At 34.5% G+C, this 22,933-nt stretch overlaps 1 protein-coding gene across 1 annotated transcript in view; it reads right to left on the bottom strand.

Moving 5' to 3' along the window:
• Positions 1-22,933, bottom strand: part of otogl (otogelin-like) — a 224,402-nt gene that overhangs the window by 125,759 nt on the left and 75,710 nt on the right. The window contains exons 21-22 of the mRNA XM_051930831.1: positions 20,080-20,218; positions 1,010-1,144 (exon numbers count right to left, since the gene is read on the bottom strand). Coding sequence (XP_051786791.1) covers positions 1,010-1,144; positions 20,080-20,218 — 274 coding nt within the window. The remainder of the gene's footprint in view (positions 1-1,009; positions 1,145-20,079; positions 20,219-22,933) is intronic.

Here is a 22,933-nt window from a genome sequence, read left to right as displayed (position 1 = left end):
TTTGTTCTTTAAGCATACTGTAGCTTTGTTTTTCAAGTTACACCTGGAGCACTCCTTGGTGCAGGTTGAAAGGAGCTCACTGCCTTCGCTCCATGAGCCAGAGTTGGGAGGAAGGGGGATGAAGCTTTCCGGGAGGAGTGGAGGTAGAAAGAGAGAGGAAGAGGAAGAAAGAAAGAAAGAAAGAAAGAAAGAAAGAAAGAAAGAAAGAAAGAAAGAAAGAAAGAAAGAAAGAAAGAAAGAAAGAAAGAAAGAAAGAAAGAAAGAAAGAAAGTGTACTTTGTTAATTCGGTTGTACTACTGTGCTGACCAGGTATGAAACTAAAGAAAAGAGTTTCTCACTTTATATAAAACATGTATTGTGCTGAAACTTGTGCCTGCTGTCTGTCTGTCTGTGTCGGATTTGGGCAGCTGGGGCGCCCCCTGAATGCACACCAACAAGAGATAAAGCCAACTGAAACTGTCTTAAATTTATACCATCACTTACGTGATGTCATCATCACAATGAATAAGGTCAATTGATGCCTAAGTAATGTTGCATAAATAGTAAAAAGACATAATGAGTTGCCATCATGAAATTCACGCACGTTGGATCAGCTTGTGATTTCAATTTTTGACTTTCATTTTCGGTGTGATGTTGAGTCCAGCCCTCAGTGGGTTGCTGATTTTGGTTTTTATTTTTTGTTCTTAACGAACTGCACACTATTACTTAGTAAAGATTTTCCAATTGAATATTTTGTACATTGAGATCCGATGTGTGATTTAAGTGTTACCTTAATTTCTTTGAGCAGTGTATATCATGTAGCTAAAAAAGAAGCAGAAGAAAAGTAAAGCAAAGTAAAAAACTAATTAACTAAATAGAAAGTGGTGCATGAATTTGTTTTCATAATAGGGGTATGCAATCAGTCACTTTGTATAAAATGTCTTTCAAATAATGTTGACTTTCAGAAGTTGAAGGGATAACAAACTAGATCTAAATGATTTTAATATACTAATATGAAGTGGAACTTACTGGTTTTCCAGAATTATCATTGAAATAGATTTTTGAAGAACCAACAAAGATGGTAAGGTGCTTCATGCAGATAATGCCACTTTCGTAACAATCTTTGTTCTCTGCTGTTACAGAGACTTCTGTTCCATTATTGCTCTGAAAAATAAATAAGTTACAGTGAACTGTCTAGCAATTAAAAAAGTGAAAGTGCATAATTTATAGAAAGTTTAATTTCCTGTTTTATTCTTATATGTTGACAATATGCAGTCTGCACATGCTTTTATCATTGTGACCTCAGAAAAGTCTTTCAACACATGGATGGTTGAAAATTACAAAAAAATCATTTGTTATAAATAAAATGTAAATTATTTTACTTATAATTAAGTGGCATAGGGAATAACAGTGACAACGCTGAGCACAAGACAGTAATCACACATTGCATGGACACCAGTTAATTATAGGACAGTTATAAAAATACATCTATATAGGTCCAATTTAGATTTGCTAATAAACCTAACCGATCTTTTGAATGTAGAAGGACACTATAGTACCAAGTGAAAACCTATGCACACATGAGCAGAATGGGCAAAACCTACAAAGAAAGTGACAGGATCAGTATTGAAAAACCAGCTTCCTAAAATTGTAATTACTAATAGAGGAACAAAAAAGTAACATCCATTCATTTACAGATACCGCATTGTGGAGATCTAGAGTGCTATTCTTACAAAAGTTAACACTGAACAGTGAAAGCAAAAGTAACTTTGAGTAAGGATGCCAGTCATCATGAAGAGCACTTGCATACCCACTTACTATTGTCACCATTTACTCTACCATTTCACCATTTAGTGGGTGCGGCAATGCACTGTAATCAGCACATGCTCCCAACCTCTCTCTCTTTCTTTTATGTGCCAGAAAACTGGAGTACCCAGATAAGAGCCACAGGGAGAACTTGCAAAAGCTAACCAGCCTATGCTCCCTAGATGTGTGAGACAAGCGTTCTAATCATTTAATCAACAGTTCCTTCACAGAAACCCTGCATCATCTATCCTTCCAACCCTGTTCATTTAGCTCAAACAATTGGAGGCCTGTCTAGACATTTTCAGTTTGTTTGGAATAACAATGATAATTTTGAAACGTATATACATATACAGGCATTGATACTTTTTATATTGATATTATTTTTTTAAATGTCCAGCTATATATTTTAATTTACTTTAACATTTTAAATCCATACCTGGACAGATCTTATACTTCAGTGCCAATAACCTCTAATACCACAAAGACAATAATACAGTTTGTAATAGATTGTGATTTATCAGATCCATGGAGTTTCTTAAATTCAGATTGAACATAATATCACTTCTTACCAGTACATCATAGTTAATCAAAACTGATAATTTCTTCATCAATAATAATTTATTGCGTACTGTACTACCAAATCTTGCTAGTACAACTGCATTGTTATCTCCAATCACACTCCTCATCTTGGAACATGAATCATTATGCCCAACACACTCATCTTGTAACTTGCAACATAACCTTCTTAGTTTAGCAGAGGTGAATGTTAAAGAATTCATCTACACATAAATTAACAAGCAAAGCAGTAAAGCAGCTACAAAAATAAACTGCCACACACACATCTATTTCTACTTCACTTTTAACCATAATCTAATACACAATAGCACAAAGTTTTTGCTCAGTTTAACCAGCAGATGGCACTAGAAAATCACATTTCACCTCAAAACTCTCGCTACTTTTGCTAACAGCCTGCTCCTCCAGGATTGCTGGAGCACAGTGCAGGAACTAGCCTATTTATTAACTGTTAGTGTTAACCAGGCTGTTCCAAGTAAACACATGCCAGCAGGTTTAACATATTTCACAAGTAAATTGATGGAGTATCGCTAAACAGTCAACATAACTTAAATCAGGAAGAAGTAAAATCATATGACCAAACAGGTCCATATATTATTTATCTGGATTTTCAGAAAGCATTTGGTATGGTACCATATGTGAGATTGATCATTAAACTAACAGAAGTGGGAATTCAGGGCACTAGGTCTTGATTGGTGTAAAATTTGCTTAAACACGGGTAAAGAGGTCTTTTCCAGAATTAGGCTAAGGTAAAATTGGCATTCCTCTAGGATCAATGCTGGGGACACTACTCTTTGTATAAGTGTATTAAAAATAAGCTGGTTAAGTTTGTAGATGATATCAAGCTATCTGGAATGGTAGATAGGCTACTGTCAGCAGAATCATTACAGAGGTTCTTCAACAGCATACATGTTTGGGCATATTTGTAGCAGATGAAATTTCAAGTCAGTAAATGTTAGTTATTACAAATAGGAAGTAAAAATGTTAGACTTAAATACACAATGGGAGGTTTGAAACTTCAAAATACACCTTAGGAGAAGGACCTACAGTAGCAATCATAGAGGACTTGTCAATATCTACATCAAACAGTGTACAGAAGCCTTTAAGAAGGCTAATATGATTTTACTGTAGGTTATATACTGTAGTATGATGTGAAGAGTACAAGGCAAGGGTAGTTATGTGTAGCTTGAAATGCCTTAGGCTGGAATTGCATCATCTTCAGTGATTATTTCTGCTTCTGGGGGTGATGGCCACTGCATTTGTTTATAAAGATGAAGTCAAGTCATCATTCATACAACCTTTTCATAGTGCAGTAAGTCTTCCTGGTTGCATTTTGCAAAAGGAAAATACCCAGTCTCACTAAATGATATCAACACTTTTCCCTGGCTAGCTGTATCTCCAGATGTGTATCCTATAGAGCATGTGTAGGGTGTACCGGGATGCCAGTTACTGTCTACTCCGCACACTCCAAAGTCCCTTGTCTTCTGAGAAAAGCATTTAGATGATACTTGGTTGACTGAATGGCATGACACATAGTCTGCATTCCCAGTTGTGTAATTTTTTTTACAAAGAACTGTATTATTTTGGGAGGGGGGGGGGAAAGGAAAGAGAGCAGGTTACTATGTATCTATTCTTTTTACCCCTGCAATTGTATCTCCTATTTTTTCATAATGATATGAAATTAGTGATAAAGCTAAATTCTGAAATAGCACACTACTTTTACTTAAGATTACAAAATGTTCCCAAACATTTCAAAGCAGTATTTCTTTGACCAGCCATTGAACTTTGTAAGTGGGAAGGTCAAAGGCCTCAATCATGTTCTAAAAACTAAAAAGCTCCCAATTCACAAGCATAAAGACTAAGATAGTATTTTTTGCAAAAACTGACTTAATAAGTAAGGACCAGTCTGAACTGCAAAAAGACTGAATTGGCCTATTTCAAACCAGTTATATAAATAAAATCAGAGGTGTAGGAATTTTAATACTTAAGGCAGTCCCATTTGTAGCATCAGACATATTTGTAGTATCCAAACCTAAAAGGCGCTATGATGATAAATATGTACACCCCCAATGTTGGATGATAGAGAATTCATCCAAAATATACTAACATCCATTTCCAATATGAGCACTCATAAAATTATAATGGCTGGAGATTTTAATTGCATTTTAAATCCAGACCTGGATATATCTTCAACTACAGTGGTGATAACTTCTAACACCACAAAGACAATCCCACAGTTTGTAATAGGTTGTGATTTATTGAATACATGGAGATTCTTAAATTCAGATTGAACAGAATATTACTTCTTCTTCACAGCTACTCAAGAACTGATTATTTCTTCATCGATAATTTATTCCCTCTATCAGATTTTATAAGTACAACTCCATTTATCTCCAATCACGCTCCTCTTGGAGCCTGAATCATTATACCCTACACACTGATGTTGCAACTTCTGTCTTAATCCCATTACTTTACCAGATGTGAACTTTACAGAATTCATCTCCAGATAAATTGATTATTTTTACAGACTAACCCATCTTCAGAGGTTTCTGCAGGATAACTTCTGCAAAATTTTAATTTTTAGGAGAACACATTATTTCGTATCTTTATCATAAAAATAAATTATGACAACAAACAAAAAAAAACTGAACAAATTACCTTGTGACATCATTATTATGAACATGGAGAGAAGGCTAATAAGATTTTAGCTCAACAAATTCACAAGCAGGAAGTCCTCAACATAGTAACAGAAATTACCAACATAACTGGAGATAAAATCATAGACCATAAACTATAACTTACACATTTAGGAAGTACTGTATATACTGTATAGTCCTTATATTCCACTCAGTTTAAAGACGATGCGGCACAATCTAAGGATTTTTTTTAACATAATACAAAATGACATCTTAATATTATTAGTGCAGAAAAATTTGACACACTCAGATATGCTGGATGCTATAAACCTACTCCAAAGTGGGAAAGTAGTAGGCCCTGATGGTTACCCAGTGGAATGTTATAAACATTTTCCACTAGATAGATAGATAGATAGATAGATAGATAGATAGATAGATAGATAGATAGATAGATAGATAGATAGATAGATAGATAGATAGATAGATATTATTAATAACATTCATAAAAGTTAATGAAAATAAAATTTGACATCAGACTTCACCAAGCATTAATTATCTTTTTTCCAAAGAAAAGTAAGGACTTACTACAATGTGCTTCATACAGACCAAGTTCCTTTCTGAATAATAATATTAATAATGTTACATTTTATTGCTATAGAGCCTTTCCCATGCTCAAGGCACTTCACAAAGTCTCAGGAAGAATAGCAGGGTATATGTAATTTTCTGCATAGTACACAAAAACAGATAAATACAGGATATGCAAAGCATTAAACAGAATAAAAGACAATAAACCAGAGTAAAAAACTAAATTCAATTCTAGAAGAAAAGCCAGAACAAATAACAATTTGTGATATAACACACACAAAAATTATCCTGACCATCTGGACAGAGAAGTAAACTGAAAGAAGGGGTAGAATGTCAAGTTAAGTTAAAAGCCTTCTTGAACAAATTAATTTTAAGTTGTTTTTTAAAAGAATGAATTGAGTCAGCTGATCTAATTAATTTAGAGAGTTCATTCCAAAGTCTGGGCGCTATACAGCTGAAGGCCTCATGACACATAGAGTTCAGGTTAGTGTGGGGCACAACAAGATTGCCAGAATCAGAGGACCTTAGAAGGTGAAACAGGACAATAGCAATGGAGAAGGTCACTGATGTAGTCTGCTGCAAGGCCACGTAAAACTTTGTAGGTTAATAATAGAATTTTATATTCAATACAGTAAGACAGGGGAAGCCAGTGAAGGAGAAGCAGGATGGGTGTGATGTACTCACTGTTGCTGGTCTGTATAAGGACTCTTGCAGGAGAGTTTTGGATCAACTGGAGCTGTGATATAAGATCTGAATAATGATGTTACGATTTTAAACTAAAAGAACAGAGAAAGTGATTCCATCTGTAATATCACTGGACCAAACCAGATTAAATAAAGGCAGAAACCTAGCCTCAAACCTTCAGTGTCTGTTTAAAGTATTTTACTCAATCACTAAAACTAACACACCCTAGAACGTATTATCTTTGGATGCAGAAAATAACTTTGATGGAGTAGAATGGGACTATATGTTCACCACACTGCAAAAACTCAAGTTTAGCCCAAATATAGTAGCCTCAGTTTGTATTTGTTATGCTATAACGTTACACTAGCAAAAAAATTATGAGATGTGATTGGAAGTCAATATTGGAAAGAAAACCACATAGCACCAAACCCAAAATGCAAGACGAATACCGAAAGTAAACACATCGAACAAGAATCAGAAAAATATAGAGTCAGAGAAACTGATTAATTTTCAAACAAGAAATGTGTTTGGAATCCATTATATTGGATGAGGAAGAATTCCCTAGAGCCTTTAAACCTTTTAACCTGTCACATCATTACCTGAGGGTCATGACATTGGAGGACATGCTCCTTACAATACAGGATATTATACTAATGACAGGGGCATGAATTACCACCAGGCAATTTGAAAAAACAAAATGGTGCCCAAACCAGCCCAGAAAATCTTCACAACAATAAAAGAATAACAAAAAATTGAAAACTGAGTTCATAATCGAGATCAGTGACCAGAGACAAAAAAAAAAAAACAAAACAAAACGAGTAAACATCACATTTAAATATAAAAATCTTTCTCATCTTAATTTTGGTAATGGCATGGAAAAAAATCAAATGACATGTTGATAGATGGTCTAACCTCCATCTCACCTAATCAGGGAGATTCAATATCTGTCAAGATGAATATCCTTCCTAACCTTCTATATCTATTTCAGAACATTCCTATATACACTTTCCTATATACACCTTTTTCACCCTTAATACCTACTCTTTATGTAATCTTTAGAAAACATTATGAGAATAGTATATAGATATTGTTTTGGCACCTTATGGACAATTACGCTTCAAATTTAAATTTACAGCAACACAATTTCTCCAATATTTTAAATTAGAAATTTTGTTTCAAGAGAACTGCCCAATTTTCCACACCTTCTGCCCATTTTATTCTGAAGGCAATACTGTTCAGTCTCGAAAACTCCATACAGCATTTAAAAAATATATTTAAAAAAATCTCAATGATCCTAGGGTGTGTTGGGAAATGGACCTTTCAATTAAAAATTCAGTAAAGGAGCAGAAGTCAGCTATACATTGAATAGATAGATAGATAGATAGATAGATAGATAGATAGATAGATAGATAGATAGATAGATAGATAGATAGATAGATAGATAGATAGATAGATAGATAGATAGATAGATAGATAGATAGATAGATAGATAGATAGATAGATACTTTATTAATCCCGAATACACTCTAGCTCTACATCCAGTATGTCAAACACTCAACTTTTTATGAACTTTAACTTTTTATTAATCATACTTATCTTGTTCAAAATTGTCCAAAATGTATCCAGGGCAAGATACAATTTATAAGTATTATAAGTATAAATTATAATTTACCAGTATTGCTAACTTTGGAGTTTTACTCAATCCTAATGTTCTCCATACATGACCTTGTTCTAGACTAATAAATCACTACTTTGGACTTTATATTGTCATGTTGTAATTGAATGTCAACTGCTGTGTACTCCAGTTGTCATGCAAATTACATCATTACTTCTAAGTTAAACAAGTCTTAGAGTGTACAAAAGATTGCTATTTAATAAAAATGTACATAACTTTTATACAAATGTTTTCAAAAATATAGGTGTGTAGGCATTTTACTGCTAAAATCTCAGGTTTATGTAGCGATAGTTGTTGTATGTTACATTTTAGATTTTTATTGTTGTTGTTATTACCCATAAACAAGAATTGTACTGTATAATTAAACCGTAATAGTGAAGTTACTAATCTAAGGTTTTGAGTGCATTCTGACACTTGGTAACTCATAACTGGATTAAACTGGTTTGATAAAGTAATTTTATGTTGTTATATCAATTAGAGTACAGTAAGATTTTCCAGTTCATACCATAATTTGCTTCATTGTTTGAATTTTTACTTTTTTTATTTTGTTCCTAAAGATCATTTAAGGAAGATAATATCATTGACAGGCTAGATTCCAGTCAAAATGTAATTTAAAAAAATAGTAGAGTTTATTGTATGACTTGAGTATAGTATTTTGCGCATTTTTTTTCAAGGTGTTCTTTTTGTATGTACATACTGATATCCACTCTATCCTGGCAAAAGGATCTGTACAAAGTTATATGGCTCAGCACAGACATTCTTAGAGATCAGTTTGATCCTTTGGGAGCTACTGGCCTTTAAAGTCAACTGTTAACTGAAAACAAGAGGCCGCTGTGTTCTTTATTAATGAAATGATTTTTAAGTTTATGTACAAACCAACACAAAACAAAGTACACAAATGATATTATCAAGCCATTCTAGAGTAACATAAAAGTGGAAAAATAAAAATGAAAGATTTATTTTAAATTTTCCTTTGTTGAAAAAATAAACTTCTTCTGATAGCGTTGTTAAGAAAGTGAAAAAGGCTTCAAGCCTGACTTTTAGGTCTGGGAAAAAAGAAGCACTAAACTGATTGGAACAATTTCGCCTTTGTTGGGTATTTTGACTTGCCCTGTTTATGCAATGGATTTGACATTTCATTGGATTACATTACAACAATCCAATTCTAATTAAAAATGCCTCTGATTTTCCCAAGATTAGGGCTTTGAAAACGTACGCATATCTGTTTTCGAGAGATTCAATCCACTGTCCTGAAGGTTGCTTTGTGGCAAAAAGAGAAATACACATAAGACTGGAAACCCCTTATTGGTGCTTTGAATTTATGGGACTGGCACTCCATTGAAACTAGAAAGGCTTTACTTCTAAATATCAGTTGCTGGGCAGTTTTCAAATATTTTCCTAAGAAAAAAAATATTGAAAATCAACCTGATATTGCACTGTGCCTTACACTGCACTAGAAACTAATCTGTATAAATTGTATTTGAAAAATATAGTCAATATAATTTATACACAATATTATTGCATTGCTTTAAAGAAACTCAATTAATAGGTTAAAAGGATAAAATGGATTTAAAAAATATACAGTATCACTGAGTCATCCAAAACTGATATAGTGTATAATTTAATCAAAGGCAACACCAATAATAAATAAATATTTTAACACATAAAACAAAACTTGAATCTGCCTGTGGAAATGTGTAGTTGTATTTAACTGCTGTGTCTGCATTCATTGAGTGTACTAGGACTTTACATAATGGAGATCAACCTTGTCCATAACCTGCATAGCTCATACCATGAAGCTAGGGAGATAACAGCTGGTAAATCTGAGGTTGAGAAAAACTCTAAAGTCAGTGTTGAATGGATGTCCTTCATTAGGACATTAAGATTATTCTTATTTCATTTTAATTTATTTTTATTTTCTTGAAACGTTTTCTTTGACATCTTGTAAAGCACTTTGAGCTACATCCTATGTATAAAAATGTGCTTTTGAAATAAATGTTGTTGTCCTGGGTAGCGGCAAAACAGTCCAAGACACGCCATGATGGAGACTTCTAGTACAGGCCCTATGCTGAGATCAGAATGAAATGGAATGAATGAATGAATGGATGGATGGATGGATGGATGGATGGATGGATGGATGGATGGATGGATGGATGGATGGATGGATGGATGGATGGATGAATGAATGAATGAATGAAATTTAAATTACAAATTATGTGCAGGTTATTTGTAGCAATGTGGAAACAAATTCAAATACATAAAGGGTAGCCTTTGACAAAATTCTGTCATCAAATTAAATTAATCTACTTGAATAAAATACTAGCTTGAGCTTAATATAAGTCAGAATACTTTCTATTGAAAGGAAATTACTTGATTTGCAGGTGCTGACAGAAAACTAAAATGTTATGTAATTAATCACATGAGCCAGGCTTTCCTGATACTACATATATTGTTTTCAAGCCATCTCATGATCCTCATGAAGATCAGACGTATTGAATAAAAAAAGAATTGGACTGAATGACAGATTTGCTCAGGCACCATCAATGTGAAATGAGAGTGTTGCTTAAGCCTCAGTCTTCATGAATTTCCACAGAATGACAGTGGTTTTCAGGATGGGACTTCTGCTTGGATAGTCATGGCATTTACTTAGTTGGAAGCCACTCTGGTGTTGAATTTACTGTATGGCTAGTGATTTTACAATACTGGAATGAGAATCTTTTCTCCATTTGCCAGCCTCACAGAATCTATATCTTTGAAGGGCTGCAGAAATTATGTTTTCTGCAAATGTTTTTTCATCGTATCATGTAGAGCTCTCTGTCTGTCAGGGTTCTTATTAACTTCTTGGTTACATGTACTGCTTAAAACCTTCTTGCTCAGGTGTTCAGTTTAGGAAAGTAATTTCCTACATGAAGAGTCTGGATAATTCTCCATTCTTCCATTTCCCGAATGAAAGACTTGGCTATGGTCCAGCACCCTAGACCTCCTAACATTTCTATCACAGGTTGCTGTCTGGTCTTCAGTGTAAATATTGTGGTCCAACACTTCCTGACATGTGGGATCTTACATTGGCCTATTTCTTCTGAAATCATGTCCACCAACCAGAGGGTAACTTCACAAAGAAAACTGACTTTGTTTTGTCATAGCAGTGTGTGGTAAATATTTAGCAAATCAAGGCAATTCAATTGTAAGTGTGTGTGTGTGTGTTTTTTAATCAAATGCAGACTTGTCCTGCAATTCTTCCACCTGATCATTTTCTGAATTTACCTTTTTACAGTACTGTGACAAATTACAAATCGACCAGACTGAATGGACTCAGAACAAGATTACCTTAATTAGAGGAGTACATACAAACCTTACATAATGATGGAAAATCTACCCACTGTACTACTCCAGCTTGAGCATATTAGAGTAATTTGAGTAGATATCTTACTAAAATGCACATAAAACTGTTTTTTAGTTTTGAACATATAAAGCTACAAAATGTCAAAAAATTCCAAGGATGATAAATACTTGTTGAACACATTGGATCTTTTATTAGTTGTTTAAACAAATAGGTTGGGCTATTTATTGCTCATGCAATCAATTTCTTATGTAACAAAAACAAAACATCATACTATTATAAAAAAACAACATTACATTGTTCTTTAAAAAGTTCACTTTTGAAAGACCTCACAGAACACATATTAAAACTGCCATGCTATTTAGAAATTTAAAATGTGTTCTTGGATAATGTGTGGCTCTGTGGTGTCCATATTACTCCTAGTCACACTCTACCAGCTGCTGTATGCTGTGTATGTGACGTTTACAGACTAGCAGACTTTCTGCAATCCAATTGCAGTCCCAATTTGTTGGTTAAAGAAAAACAGAAGAGAAGGACAAGGAGTCAAGACTGTTTCATAAAAGATGCTTTTGTGAAACATTAATAACAACGGTTTTTGTCTCCTGTGGCTTATAAAAGAAACCACACGCTGCTCCAATTACATAAGTCAAAATTAATCTCTCAATTTAAAAGAAATTTAAATGAAATAGTAACAGAGATGATTATTTGTGCTCAGATACTAATTTCTTGACTAAGAGCTTAAGTGAAAAGAAAGCCCGCATTATTTTTCTTTCATTAAATAAAGTTCAGACTCTAAAATCTTGATAAATCATGGATTACTCATTTTGTTGTTCATTTTATGGTTCTGATGAAACAGAAGCTTAACTAATGGTATTTTAGGAATGAATTACACTTTCTAAAAGTTAATTAATTACAGAAAGATAAATTCCTTGGAGAATTCTGAAAACTTTGTGCTTAAGACCAAAAATATCCAGTTCAATTTGGCTTTTAAGATATTCTTTTAGTCTAAGCGTACACTTGGTTGCTTTACTCTGCATGGCATCTGTTTTGCTTTTTCCCTTGTTTTGTAGTGTGATTGTGTATGTGATTCAAACCCTGGAAACTGGATCTATGACAGTTTTTAAGACATAAGCTAACCTTTAATTTTAATGTTGCAGATTTTGTCACACATTGCCTGTTGAAAGAGAACACATTAACTTAAAGTCCTAAATATTTTACAGATTTTTCTCAATATTAAATTGATGTTCAATGTTGTATTTATCTTGAAGTCGCAATATCCTGGCTACAATGTGCTTTCCAGCCTATCCACTATGAATAATAGCTATTTTGTTAAACAAAAGAAAAGTATTTCTTTTTCTTATGCTTGTGGATTCTGCAAATGTTACATCTTTTATACATTATTAACTGTGAAAACTGTAGAATTGTATTATATTGTGAATTAGCAGACAAAAAATAAATTTTAAAAAATGACTACAAATTACTGAAAAGCAAAACTGTTTTCACATGTCTAATTAAAAAGATACAATATCCACTTCAAAAGTCAGATGCACACCAATCCCAACACAATGTTACCAATGCAAAAATAAAGGAAGTTTTCTTAATTGTCTGCAAGGTTGCCCAGTTAATTTCTTCCATCATAAAATAAAAGTAAATCATAGTTTGCCAAAACAGCAAAGATACCCACTGCTGTTGACACATACATACAGATACCCATAGTGCACTCAATATCATGTATGGCCTGCAAACACCAAAATATAAACAAAGACAAAAAACACAGAAACAGATATTCAAATTAACACTTTAGGTACCAGACAGCTGTTCATGGAAGAAACAATCTTATAGGGTGTTAGAATTAAAAATATTCATATAGTAACTTAGTTTGGCTCTCCAAAATATCTACGTACTGCATTTTACTGCACAACCATAAGACAAAGTATGTACTTTGATTTTAAACTGGTATGCTCTTTTTTTTAAACAGAAAAAAAAACAAAAAGTAATTACTGGCTGTAATTACTAATGTTAACTGTTATCTGTTAAAAGATAAATGCCACTTGTTAGAGGAATATAATAATGGGGAAACATATTTATAAAAAAGGGCCTGCTTTACTTTAAAGCTCCTGATTCTCTTCCCCTGCCTAAGGCTGACAAGTTCATATTTACATATACTGTACATGGATCTACCTTGCTAGATCAAGCAACCAACATTTGTGTTATTACCACATGGATCATAAACACAAAGCACATGTGAGCCATATGCAAGTAAAGAAAACTATTAATGCAACATGCCAGTGATACCATATATCACATATGCCATATACGATCTGATTTGACCAAACTGGCAGTCAAATATCTGCTATGCAACATTAATTAACTGTTACCAAGATTTTCTCCATTATTCATCCCTCTAATCAGAGACAAGTATTTTGTAGTATTGGTATATCATATAGTAATTCTAAATTATAATAAGCAATACTTGTTTTCTTTAATTTTATACTGTTCATCTTCATTTAGTTTTATATTTCAAAATTAAATGACACAGGAGTTTAAAATGTCTTTCACATTCTTCACATTCTAGGCCAATTTGTCAAAAATGGAAAGAAAAAAAAACAGTAATTAGGATTCATACAGATGGTAACATATCAGATTTAACTTTATCATTTTGAGTGCAGCCAAATTATGAAGAAGTGAAAGACATCAATAATAAAAATCTGAAAATTAGTCTAGAATAAAAGAACTGGGATGCCTTGCCAGTGTAATATTGGGAATCATAAATTCCAGGAAAGGACCTCTCATGAAATTCAGAAAGAAAATTATGAAGTCTGGTGACAGATTTAAATTATGCATCTTATGCAGTTGGTTTAAATTTCCTGAACAGCTGAAAGACTGAGTTCATTGGCAGCATTGCTCCTCTACTGCATATAGCACAGTGACCTTTGTACAATTTAACAGTTAGCTAATGTAAAAGCAAAACTACAGTTTTTTCACAGTAACTACCACCTTAAAATAAACAATGCAATGTAGTCTCAAAACTTATAAGTTGAATATAGCATTGGCTGTAAATTTGTATTCCTTAATATCATGACTGCAGCTCTAGCAGGAATTCTGTGTTAAGAAAGACTAAGATAAGCATATTGAAAAAAAAAAAGGATTTGACAAATATAGGTCATTTAGTCCAACAGATCTCGGGAGTTCCTAAGGTTGTATCTTCTACCACACTATTTGGTAATTTGTTTTAGTACAGAAATAATTTGAATATACTGTATGTGAGAGATTTACAGCATTACAGCTTAATTTTATGCCCCCACATCTAATTAGTACCCATTTACTTTAAACTCCTTCAATCTTTCCTCATTCACTGCAGTCCTTGAAACAGCCTAGCAGTTCTCACCTGGACTTTCTCTAGTGTTCTATTGTCCTTTTAAAATGGCCAACAAAACTATACACAGTATTACATTCAAGATGAAGTCATTACATATTCTTTATATGGTGTCCCTTGACTTGTACTGCATGCTCTATTTGTACTGTATAACCCTATTATCTTACTTGCCTTTAAGTCCTTTTCTATAAACTGAGTTGGTGCTTACTATAGAAAATGGCAATATACTGTAAAGTAAAGATTGTTTTTTGATTTCAGAAATGTAGAACAATTCATCCTCTTCAAGTTTCTTTAGTGACAATCCATAGCAACAGTTGATGTTTCATTGTCACAGACACTGAGCTGCAAACTTTACTTATAAAACAATTAACTTTTAAAAAGGGATTCATATTTTGTATGTACAGAATCTGCTGGAGTTACATTTTCATTGTAATTCTGCCCCACATTAAGCATCCTTATCCTCCAGGACCCACATACTTGATATCTGCATGACCACAGAAGAACATTCAGTTTATCATAACTTTCAAATGCTAATGTTGTATGCTAAAATGTTAATGGTGTGTGCAGCTATCACTACCTTATAAAAAGCCTTATGGCTAAGGTATTCAATAACATAAAAAATAGCATCCACAAAAAACTTTGAGTTACTAGATAGTGTGACAAGTTGCTGAAACAAAAAGCAATATATTGTCTGAAAGGTCATTTTATTTTTATGATCTCCTAAATATTTCAACATAAGTGTATGCAAAGGGGTGGGGGATGGCACAAACTGGCCAGGATAAGTTGTCATCAAGGGTTTCTGAATTTTCCCTTGTGATAGTTGATATAAATTTTTAGACAGACAGACAAATAGATAGATAGATAGATAGATAGATAGATAGATAGATAGATAGATAGATAGATAGATAGATAGATAGATAGATAGATAGATAGATAGATAGATAGATAGATAGATAGATAGATAGATAGATAGATAGATAGATAGATAGATATGAAAGCTACTACATAATAGATAAGATAGGTGGACAGATCGATATATAGATAGTGCTTTATTTATTCAAAGGGGAAATGTAATCTCTTTGTAATAAACCTTAGCCATTTTATTACTTTTCAATCACATATCAGTTGTTTCCTTCTTCTTTAACTGAACAGGGTTTATTTTCTTTAATAAAGGCAATTGTTAGGAAATTGCCTGTGTGCAAAAACAGTTGTGGACCTGGTGCCAGAATGTGTTGTCTGCGGGTTCAGGGGTCGACAGGGACATATTCCCACAACATATAAATATTATTTGTAAATAGCATAAACTAGTCTAATTTAAACCTGCAAGAAATACTTTATAAAAAGGGTTTTGAGTTTTACTGAGATGTTAATATCCATTTATTTTTAACAGTTTTACTGCCTTTTAATAACTAAGCACAATAGTGAGGACCATCTTTTGTATTACTGAGAGGCAAATGAGCATTGTACAATTAATTTTAAAATAATAAAGTGAAATACAAAAAGGTTACTCTGACTACAGAACAGACTTGTATTATAATGTTATGGGTATCCATCCATTCATTATCCAACCCACTATATCCTAACTACAGGGTCACGGGGGCAAGGCAAGAAACAAACCCCGGGCAGGGCACACACACACACCAAGCACACACTAGGGACAATTTAGAATCGCCAATCCACCCAACCTGCATGTCTTTGGACTGTGGGAGGAAACTGGAGCACCCAGAGGAAACCCACACAGACACGGGGAGAACATGCAAACTCCATGCAGGGAGGACCCGGGAAGCGAACCGAGGTCTCCTTACTGCGAGGCAGCAGCGCTACCACTGCGCCACCGTGCCACCCCCATATATAAATACAAATCTGAGAAAACATAAAACAAAATATATTGAATTGCTACATAGTTTAAATAATTATTTATGATTTGGAAGTCTTCTATAATAAACATTTAGGATTATCTGTAGGCAGAACAGGAATCTGCACTAATCTGAAGAAACATTTCCAAAGTCATATACTTTTAATAGCATGGCTATATAACACAATTCTGATGCCATTTTTGGCACCTGATAATGCTTAAAAGGGATTTAACTGAGCTACAATCCACAGTGAAATGACCTGACAAAATATACTCTGCTGATAAAAGGAAAATACACTGAGCCCCTTCAGTATTACAACTTTTATTCTGAAGCTTTCAAAGCTACATGTTAGAAAGAAATCAATAGCTGGAGGAGTGCAACATTTGACTACCAACAACCAACCAACGCAAAGAAACAAATCATAGCTATTTTGTACAGCAGTTCTCATTATAGCAATATCCAATATAGTTTACAGTATAGTACTTGCTTTGAAAATGTCTCCTCAGTAGTTTTTGGAGTACACTGGCTTCACTATCAAATATAAAATTATTTTCCTACTGTGCTACCTTAAAATGCTATAATTTCTAACTTCATAGGTTACCTGTCATTGTGGAATTATCATGAGCAACGTGACAGATAGCTATGATCCTCTCTAACTTGTGTTCACCATTGTTTTTTGTTTTCTACTTTATTAGATTTATATTATTGTTTATACTGTAAACTACTTAGTCATAGCAATCTCATTAAACAATGATTAATTGATAATTAAGACATACAAGGAAAGACATTTTGAATACACAGCAACACTAACAGTTTGAAGTGTCACTATCTATCAACAGCATGAATGCCGCTCTTAAAACCACTAGGTCAAAGATTAGTGAGTGTAAGAAGGCCATGATATGTCATAGGACTGTAAAAAAAGCTTCCACATGTCTCTCTATTATAAAAAAAAATCCTGTCCTGGAAAGCAAATGCAAGGCTACGATACGTGATCTTCTCGGAAGACATTTAAAAGACCCGCGAGACCAAAGAGACTTCCCATGGTGCGTTTCACACGGACCGTAAACATGAGACATTGTGCCAAGAGATTGACCCAGGACCGTTTCGCGATGACGTAGAACATGAGATTCTTGCAAGACACGCCCTACTTACAATCTGTCAACTAGGACAATAGGCAGCAAAACATTCAGTCTTGTGAAGGATTTGAGCACACACAGATCCAGGGCTCTCAGCGCATATAAAGTATATAAGGACAGTACGTTATAAATGAAATGTCGACATCTAAGCGAAGAAGAAAGCAGCGTGGAGAAAAGAGACTCAAAAGCGTTGGAGAGAAAAAAGAGCAAAAAAGAATAATCGAAGTGCAAATTCAGAAAATAAGGAAAGTGATTATCAGCCTGGAACAAGTGGAATTGAAAAAAAAGCACGTCCAATCCGGCTCAGAATTAAAAGACAGAGAGTAAAAGACAAAGTAGAACTTCATAAAGACGTTTACAAACGTTGACGCTAAACACATGCAGAGCAGGTTAGAGACTATGAAACCAGTGAAATTACAAAGGCTCAAAAAAAAACAAAAACGTTGGCGCTATACACATGTGGAGAAAGTTAAAGGATATGAAAGTAGGAAAATTAGAAAATATAAAAAAAAGTAAAGATCACAGTAGCGCAAACAAACAAACTGCCTCATTTAACTATGCACCAGTCTAACTTTGGTTTTGCACAATAATCACTACACTATTGCACCTTAACACTTAATTCTACTTTATTCACATAATTTTACTTATTTATTATGTTCTACTATACTGTTATCTTTCGAACTTTGACTTTTTGTTAACTGATATTCTTCTAACTTTGCAGTTTTTGATAAGCGGATCAAGATGCATTTCATTGCATGTTGTCCTGTATAACTATGCATGTGACAAATAAAGAATCTTGAGAATTTCAAAACCTGAGTTTACCGCACATGCATTTATTGGTTACTTTGTAAAAAAAAATTATTAACTGCTGATGGTGTAGATCGTTTTGTCTGTGCTGAAATTCCAAACAGAGAAACCTGTCCTGACCTCATTAAAAAGATTAAGCATATTGGGACTTGCAAGATTACAAATATTGTTTTTACAGAAGTTCTGAAATAAAAGTGAAACTAATGAAATAGCAACAATTCAAAGAAAAAAAAATCTTTAAAGTGTGTATGTGGAAAACCAAATACGGGGTATGGCGAGCAAAGCGAGCAGGGGACAAAGCCCCCTAGTATTATTAAATATAAAAAAAGAAAAATTATCAAAACAATTACTTAAACTTGAAAAAGCATCTCAAGATCTAACCAGACAAAATCGATACTTGTGACACTAAGATTTATCTAAATCATAAGTAATTGTTTGAATATATGAATAAAACTAACTTCAATTCCACTAATTTAATCCCTGCTTTCTCTCTGTTTATCAAAGAGTCAGTGCTAAAATGCTGTTCTGCCAGCAAACAATGCAAACAGACAGAAATTAAAGAACCAGAAAATGAACAAGAAGAGGCTGAACCTAAAAGAGGTTGTAACCATGAGGAAAAAGTTCTGGAACCTAACTAAGGAGCTAGACAGCTCATAGTCTTAACAAAGAAAAGTTGTAATCATAAAAAATAAAAAAGAGACTTCTTTAACGAACACTATAACACTAGAACCCAACAAGCTTGGACAGTGAAGACACCCAACACCAGACCAGTTTTGAAACCATTGTGTTGATGACGAGGTTCGGTGTGACTTCTAGGTACATGTCCTTGGCAACTCCCAGCTGTGTGTTAGCAACCAGACCACAAAATGGTTACAGGCGCAAAAAGCAAAATGGCATTACAGGCAATAACAAAGATAAAGACATTCATTTTCCTAACTTCTCAAAATGACTTTTAAAAATCAATCTATGTTCCCCCACATATTCTCTGACATAAAAAACATAGTTTGCCATTGAAACTAACACAAAAAAATGTTTTACTTTAACAAAAAATTGAAAAGAGGAGCCAATTCGTGACATGACAGGTATTCACAACAGGGCAATATAACATCTTCAGTACATTTGAATTCATGACTTTGAACCTACAGAGGCAGTCAGGAAACTGAAAGAAACCTGCCTATAAACTACACTACTGTCTGCAAAAGGCCTTGAGTCTATCTTAAGACCCAGACATTGCAAGATTCCAGTGTTACAAACTGCACCACATATACTGGTCTTTCAAGTGCGCGTTTAAACTGTTCAAGATAATTAATATAAAAAACAGTTGTGACATAATAAAAAGTTATTCACAAAGAATCAATTTATTATAATTTAATTAATGATCACTAGTATAGGAAAAATAAGTAGTGTAGTGAATCTTCATATAAGAACACTTTATCACATAGCAGAGTCACTATTTTAAAATGTTAGCAATTTAAGCATTTATAGAATATTTATTGAAGTGTCATTTAACAATTTTTATATCTTTAATTGTTATATTCAAATATGGGGAGAAAATTGATATTTAAAAGGGTTAAAAAAAACTTTTCAGAATGGAACTGTTTAAGCTGTAACCCATTTAACTGTACCTTTATTAGGTAAACCTGGCAGTCACTGACATAGTCATATTCCAGGCCATCAAAGGTGTGATAATGACGGTCACTGTATACTGTACAAACCGCTGGACAGGGATAATGAGTACAGTTAAAAAATCCTCGCTGACAAACACTGTAGGAATGAAACAGGATAAAAATTAATTTAACAATTTCCCAATACACGCTAGGAATAAACGACTTTCTTGGAACTCATCTAATCTAAGTAATACTTTAAATGTAATAAAGATGACATGCTCCTTACTGTTATATGAAGTTTTAGGGCAGTCCGTCAAACTCAAGCTTTGTGGAATGGTGTATCAGAAATTAAATAAACAGTCACAGGTTAGCTGCCCAATAAAATAATTTAATACCAGAAACACCTGGACAGAGCAAGTTGGTTATCTTAAGCAAATAAATTAAACTTTCTAGTATGTGGGCTCAGATATCTCATATTTGCCATCTTGTTGTTTATATTGATGGTATTCAAGATTAGAAGGTCCCCAAATGAAACCAAACTTGGGGTATGGGGAGGTTCAGAGATAGACAAGACAGTATGTTTCAAATGTTTAAAGGTGACATTTACACTTTCATGTACATTAAGATAGTGAGTCCCAATCCCAGTCCCGAGGACCTGCTGTGATCAGAGGATTTTGTTTCAAAGAATTTTCCAGTCATCGGTTATGTTTCTTCAAATTGATCTCATTGTTTTATTAACTAATCTTTTTTTCTTCTCTTATTTCGCATTTAAAAAAAGAGTTGTGTGAGATTTTCATTCATACAAAATTTAGAAACACTGATATTTTTGCCACAAAGTTTTAAGTTCTTAACTCTCTTTTGTAATTTTTCTATTAGTTCACATATTTCTGTAGAATTTGCTCCCTTAATTGTACTGTAATAATTAAAATGAACAATTATTGGAGTAGACATGGTGGCAAACAACACTGAATAATTAGCTGCAGCTCCTTCAGAGTCAGACCTACTAGCATAATCATAGGAAATAACAGCTTATACAACTAGAACATGCCTTGCGGTGGGCTGGCGCTGTGCCCGGGGTTTGTTTCCTGCCTTGCGCCCTGTGTTGGCTGGGATTGGCTCCAGCAGACCCCCGTGACCCTGTAGTTAGAATATAGCGGGTTGGATTAGGGAATAAGTTCTTCAATGTATGCACACTGCAAGGGACATCAAACAGACTTTGTGTCTTTTCAGGAATATACAGTGCATCCAGAAAGTATTCACAGCACATCACTTTTTCCACATTTTGTTATGTTACAGCTTTATTCCAAAATGGATTAAATTCATTTTTTTCCTCAGAATTCTACACACAACACCCCATAATGACAATGTGAAAAAAGTTTGAGATTTTTGCAAATTTATTAAAAATAAAAAAATTGAGAAAGCACATGTACATAAGTATTCACAGCCTTTGCCATGAAGCTCAAAATTGAGCTCAGGTGCATCCTGTTTCCCCTGATCATCCTTGAGATGTTTCTGCAGCTTAATTGGAGTCCACCTGTGGTAAATTCAGTTGATTGGACAAGATTTGGAAAGGCACACACCTGTCTATATAAGGTCCCACAGTTGACAGTTCATGTCAGAGCACAAACCATGCATGAAGTCAAAGGAATTGTCTGTAGACCTCCGAGACAGGATTATCTCGAGGCACAAATCTGGGGAAGATTACAGAAAAAGTTCTGCTGCTTTGAAGGTCCCAGTGAGCACAGTGGCCTCCATCATCCATAAGTGGAAGAAGTTCAAAACCACCAGGACTCTTCCTAGAGCTGGCCGGCCATCTAAACGGAGGGATCGGGGGAGAAAGGCCTTAGTCAGTGAGGTGACCAAGAACCCGATGGTCACTCTGTCAGAGCTCCAGAGGTCCTCTGTGGAGAGAGGAGAACCTTCCAGAAGGACAACCATCTCTGCAGCAATCCACCAATCAGGCCTGTATGGCAGAGTGGCCAGACGGAAGCCAATCCTTAGTAAAAGGCACATGGCAGCCCGCCTGGAGTTTGCCAAAAGGCACCTGAAAATTCTCTGGTCTGATGAGACAAAGATTGAACTCTTTGGTGTGAATGCCAGGCGTCATGTTTGGAGGAAACCAGGCACCGCTCATCACTAGGCCAATACCATCCCTACAGTGAAGCATGGTGGTGGCAGCATCATGCTGTGGGGATGTTTTTCAGCGGCAGAAACTGGGAGACTAGTCAGGATAAAGGGAAAGATGACTGCAGCAATGTACAGAGACATCCTGAATGAAAACCTGCTCCAGAGCGCTCTTGACCTCAGACTGGGGCAATGGTTCATCTTTCAGCAGGACAACGACCCTAAGCACACAGCCAAGATATCAAAGGAGTGGCTTCAGGACAACTCTGTGAATGTCCTTGAGTGGCCCAGCCAGAGCCCAGACTTGAATCCGATTGAACATCTCTGGAGAGATCTTAAAATGGCTGTGCACCGACGCTTCCCATCCAACCTGATGGAGCTTGAGAGGTGCTGCAAAGATGAATGGGCGAAACTGGCCAAGGATAGGTGTGCCAAGCTTGTGGCATCATATTCAAAAAGACTTGAGGCTGTAATTGCTGCCAAAGGTGCATCGACAAAGTATTGAGCAAAGGCTGTGAATACTTATGTACATGTGATTTCTCAGTTTTTTTTATTTTTCATAAATTTGCAAAAACCTCAAGAAAACTTTTTTCACATTGTCATTAAGGGGTGTTGTGTGTAGAATTCTGAGGAAAAAAATGAATTTAATCCATTTTGGAATAAGGCTGTAACATAACAAAATGTGGAAAAAGTGATGCGCTGTGAATACTTTCTGGATGCACTGTATCTGACCCAAAGAGGAGGGTGT

The sequence above is a fragment of the Erpetoichthys calabaricus genome, chromosome 1 (genome assembly GCF_900747795.2).
Source record: "Erpetoichthys calabaricus chromosome 1, fErpCal1.3, whole genome shotgun sequence".
NCBI lineage: Eukaryota > Metazoa > Chordata > Cladistia > Polypteriformes > Polypteridae > Erpetoichthys > Erpetoichthys calabaricus.
This window is presented reverse-complemented; position numbering and strand designations above follow the sequence as displayed.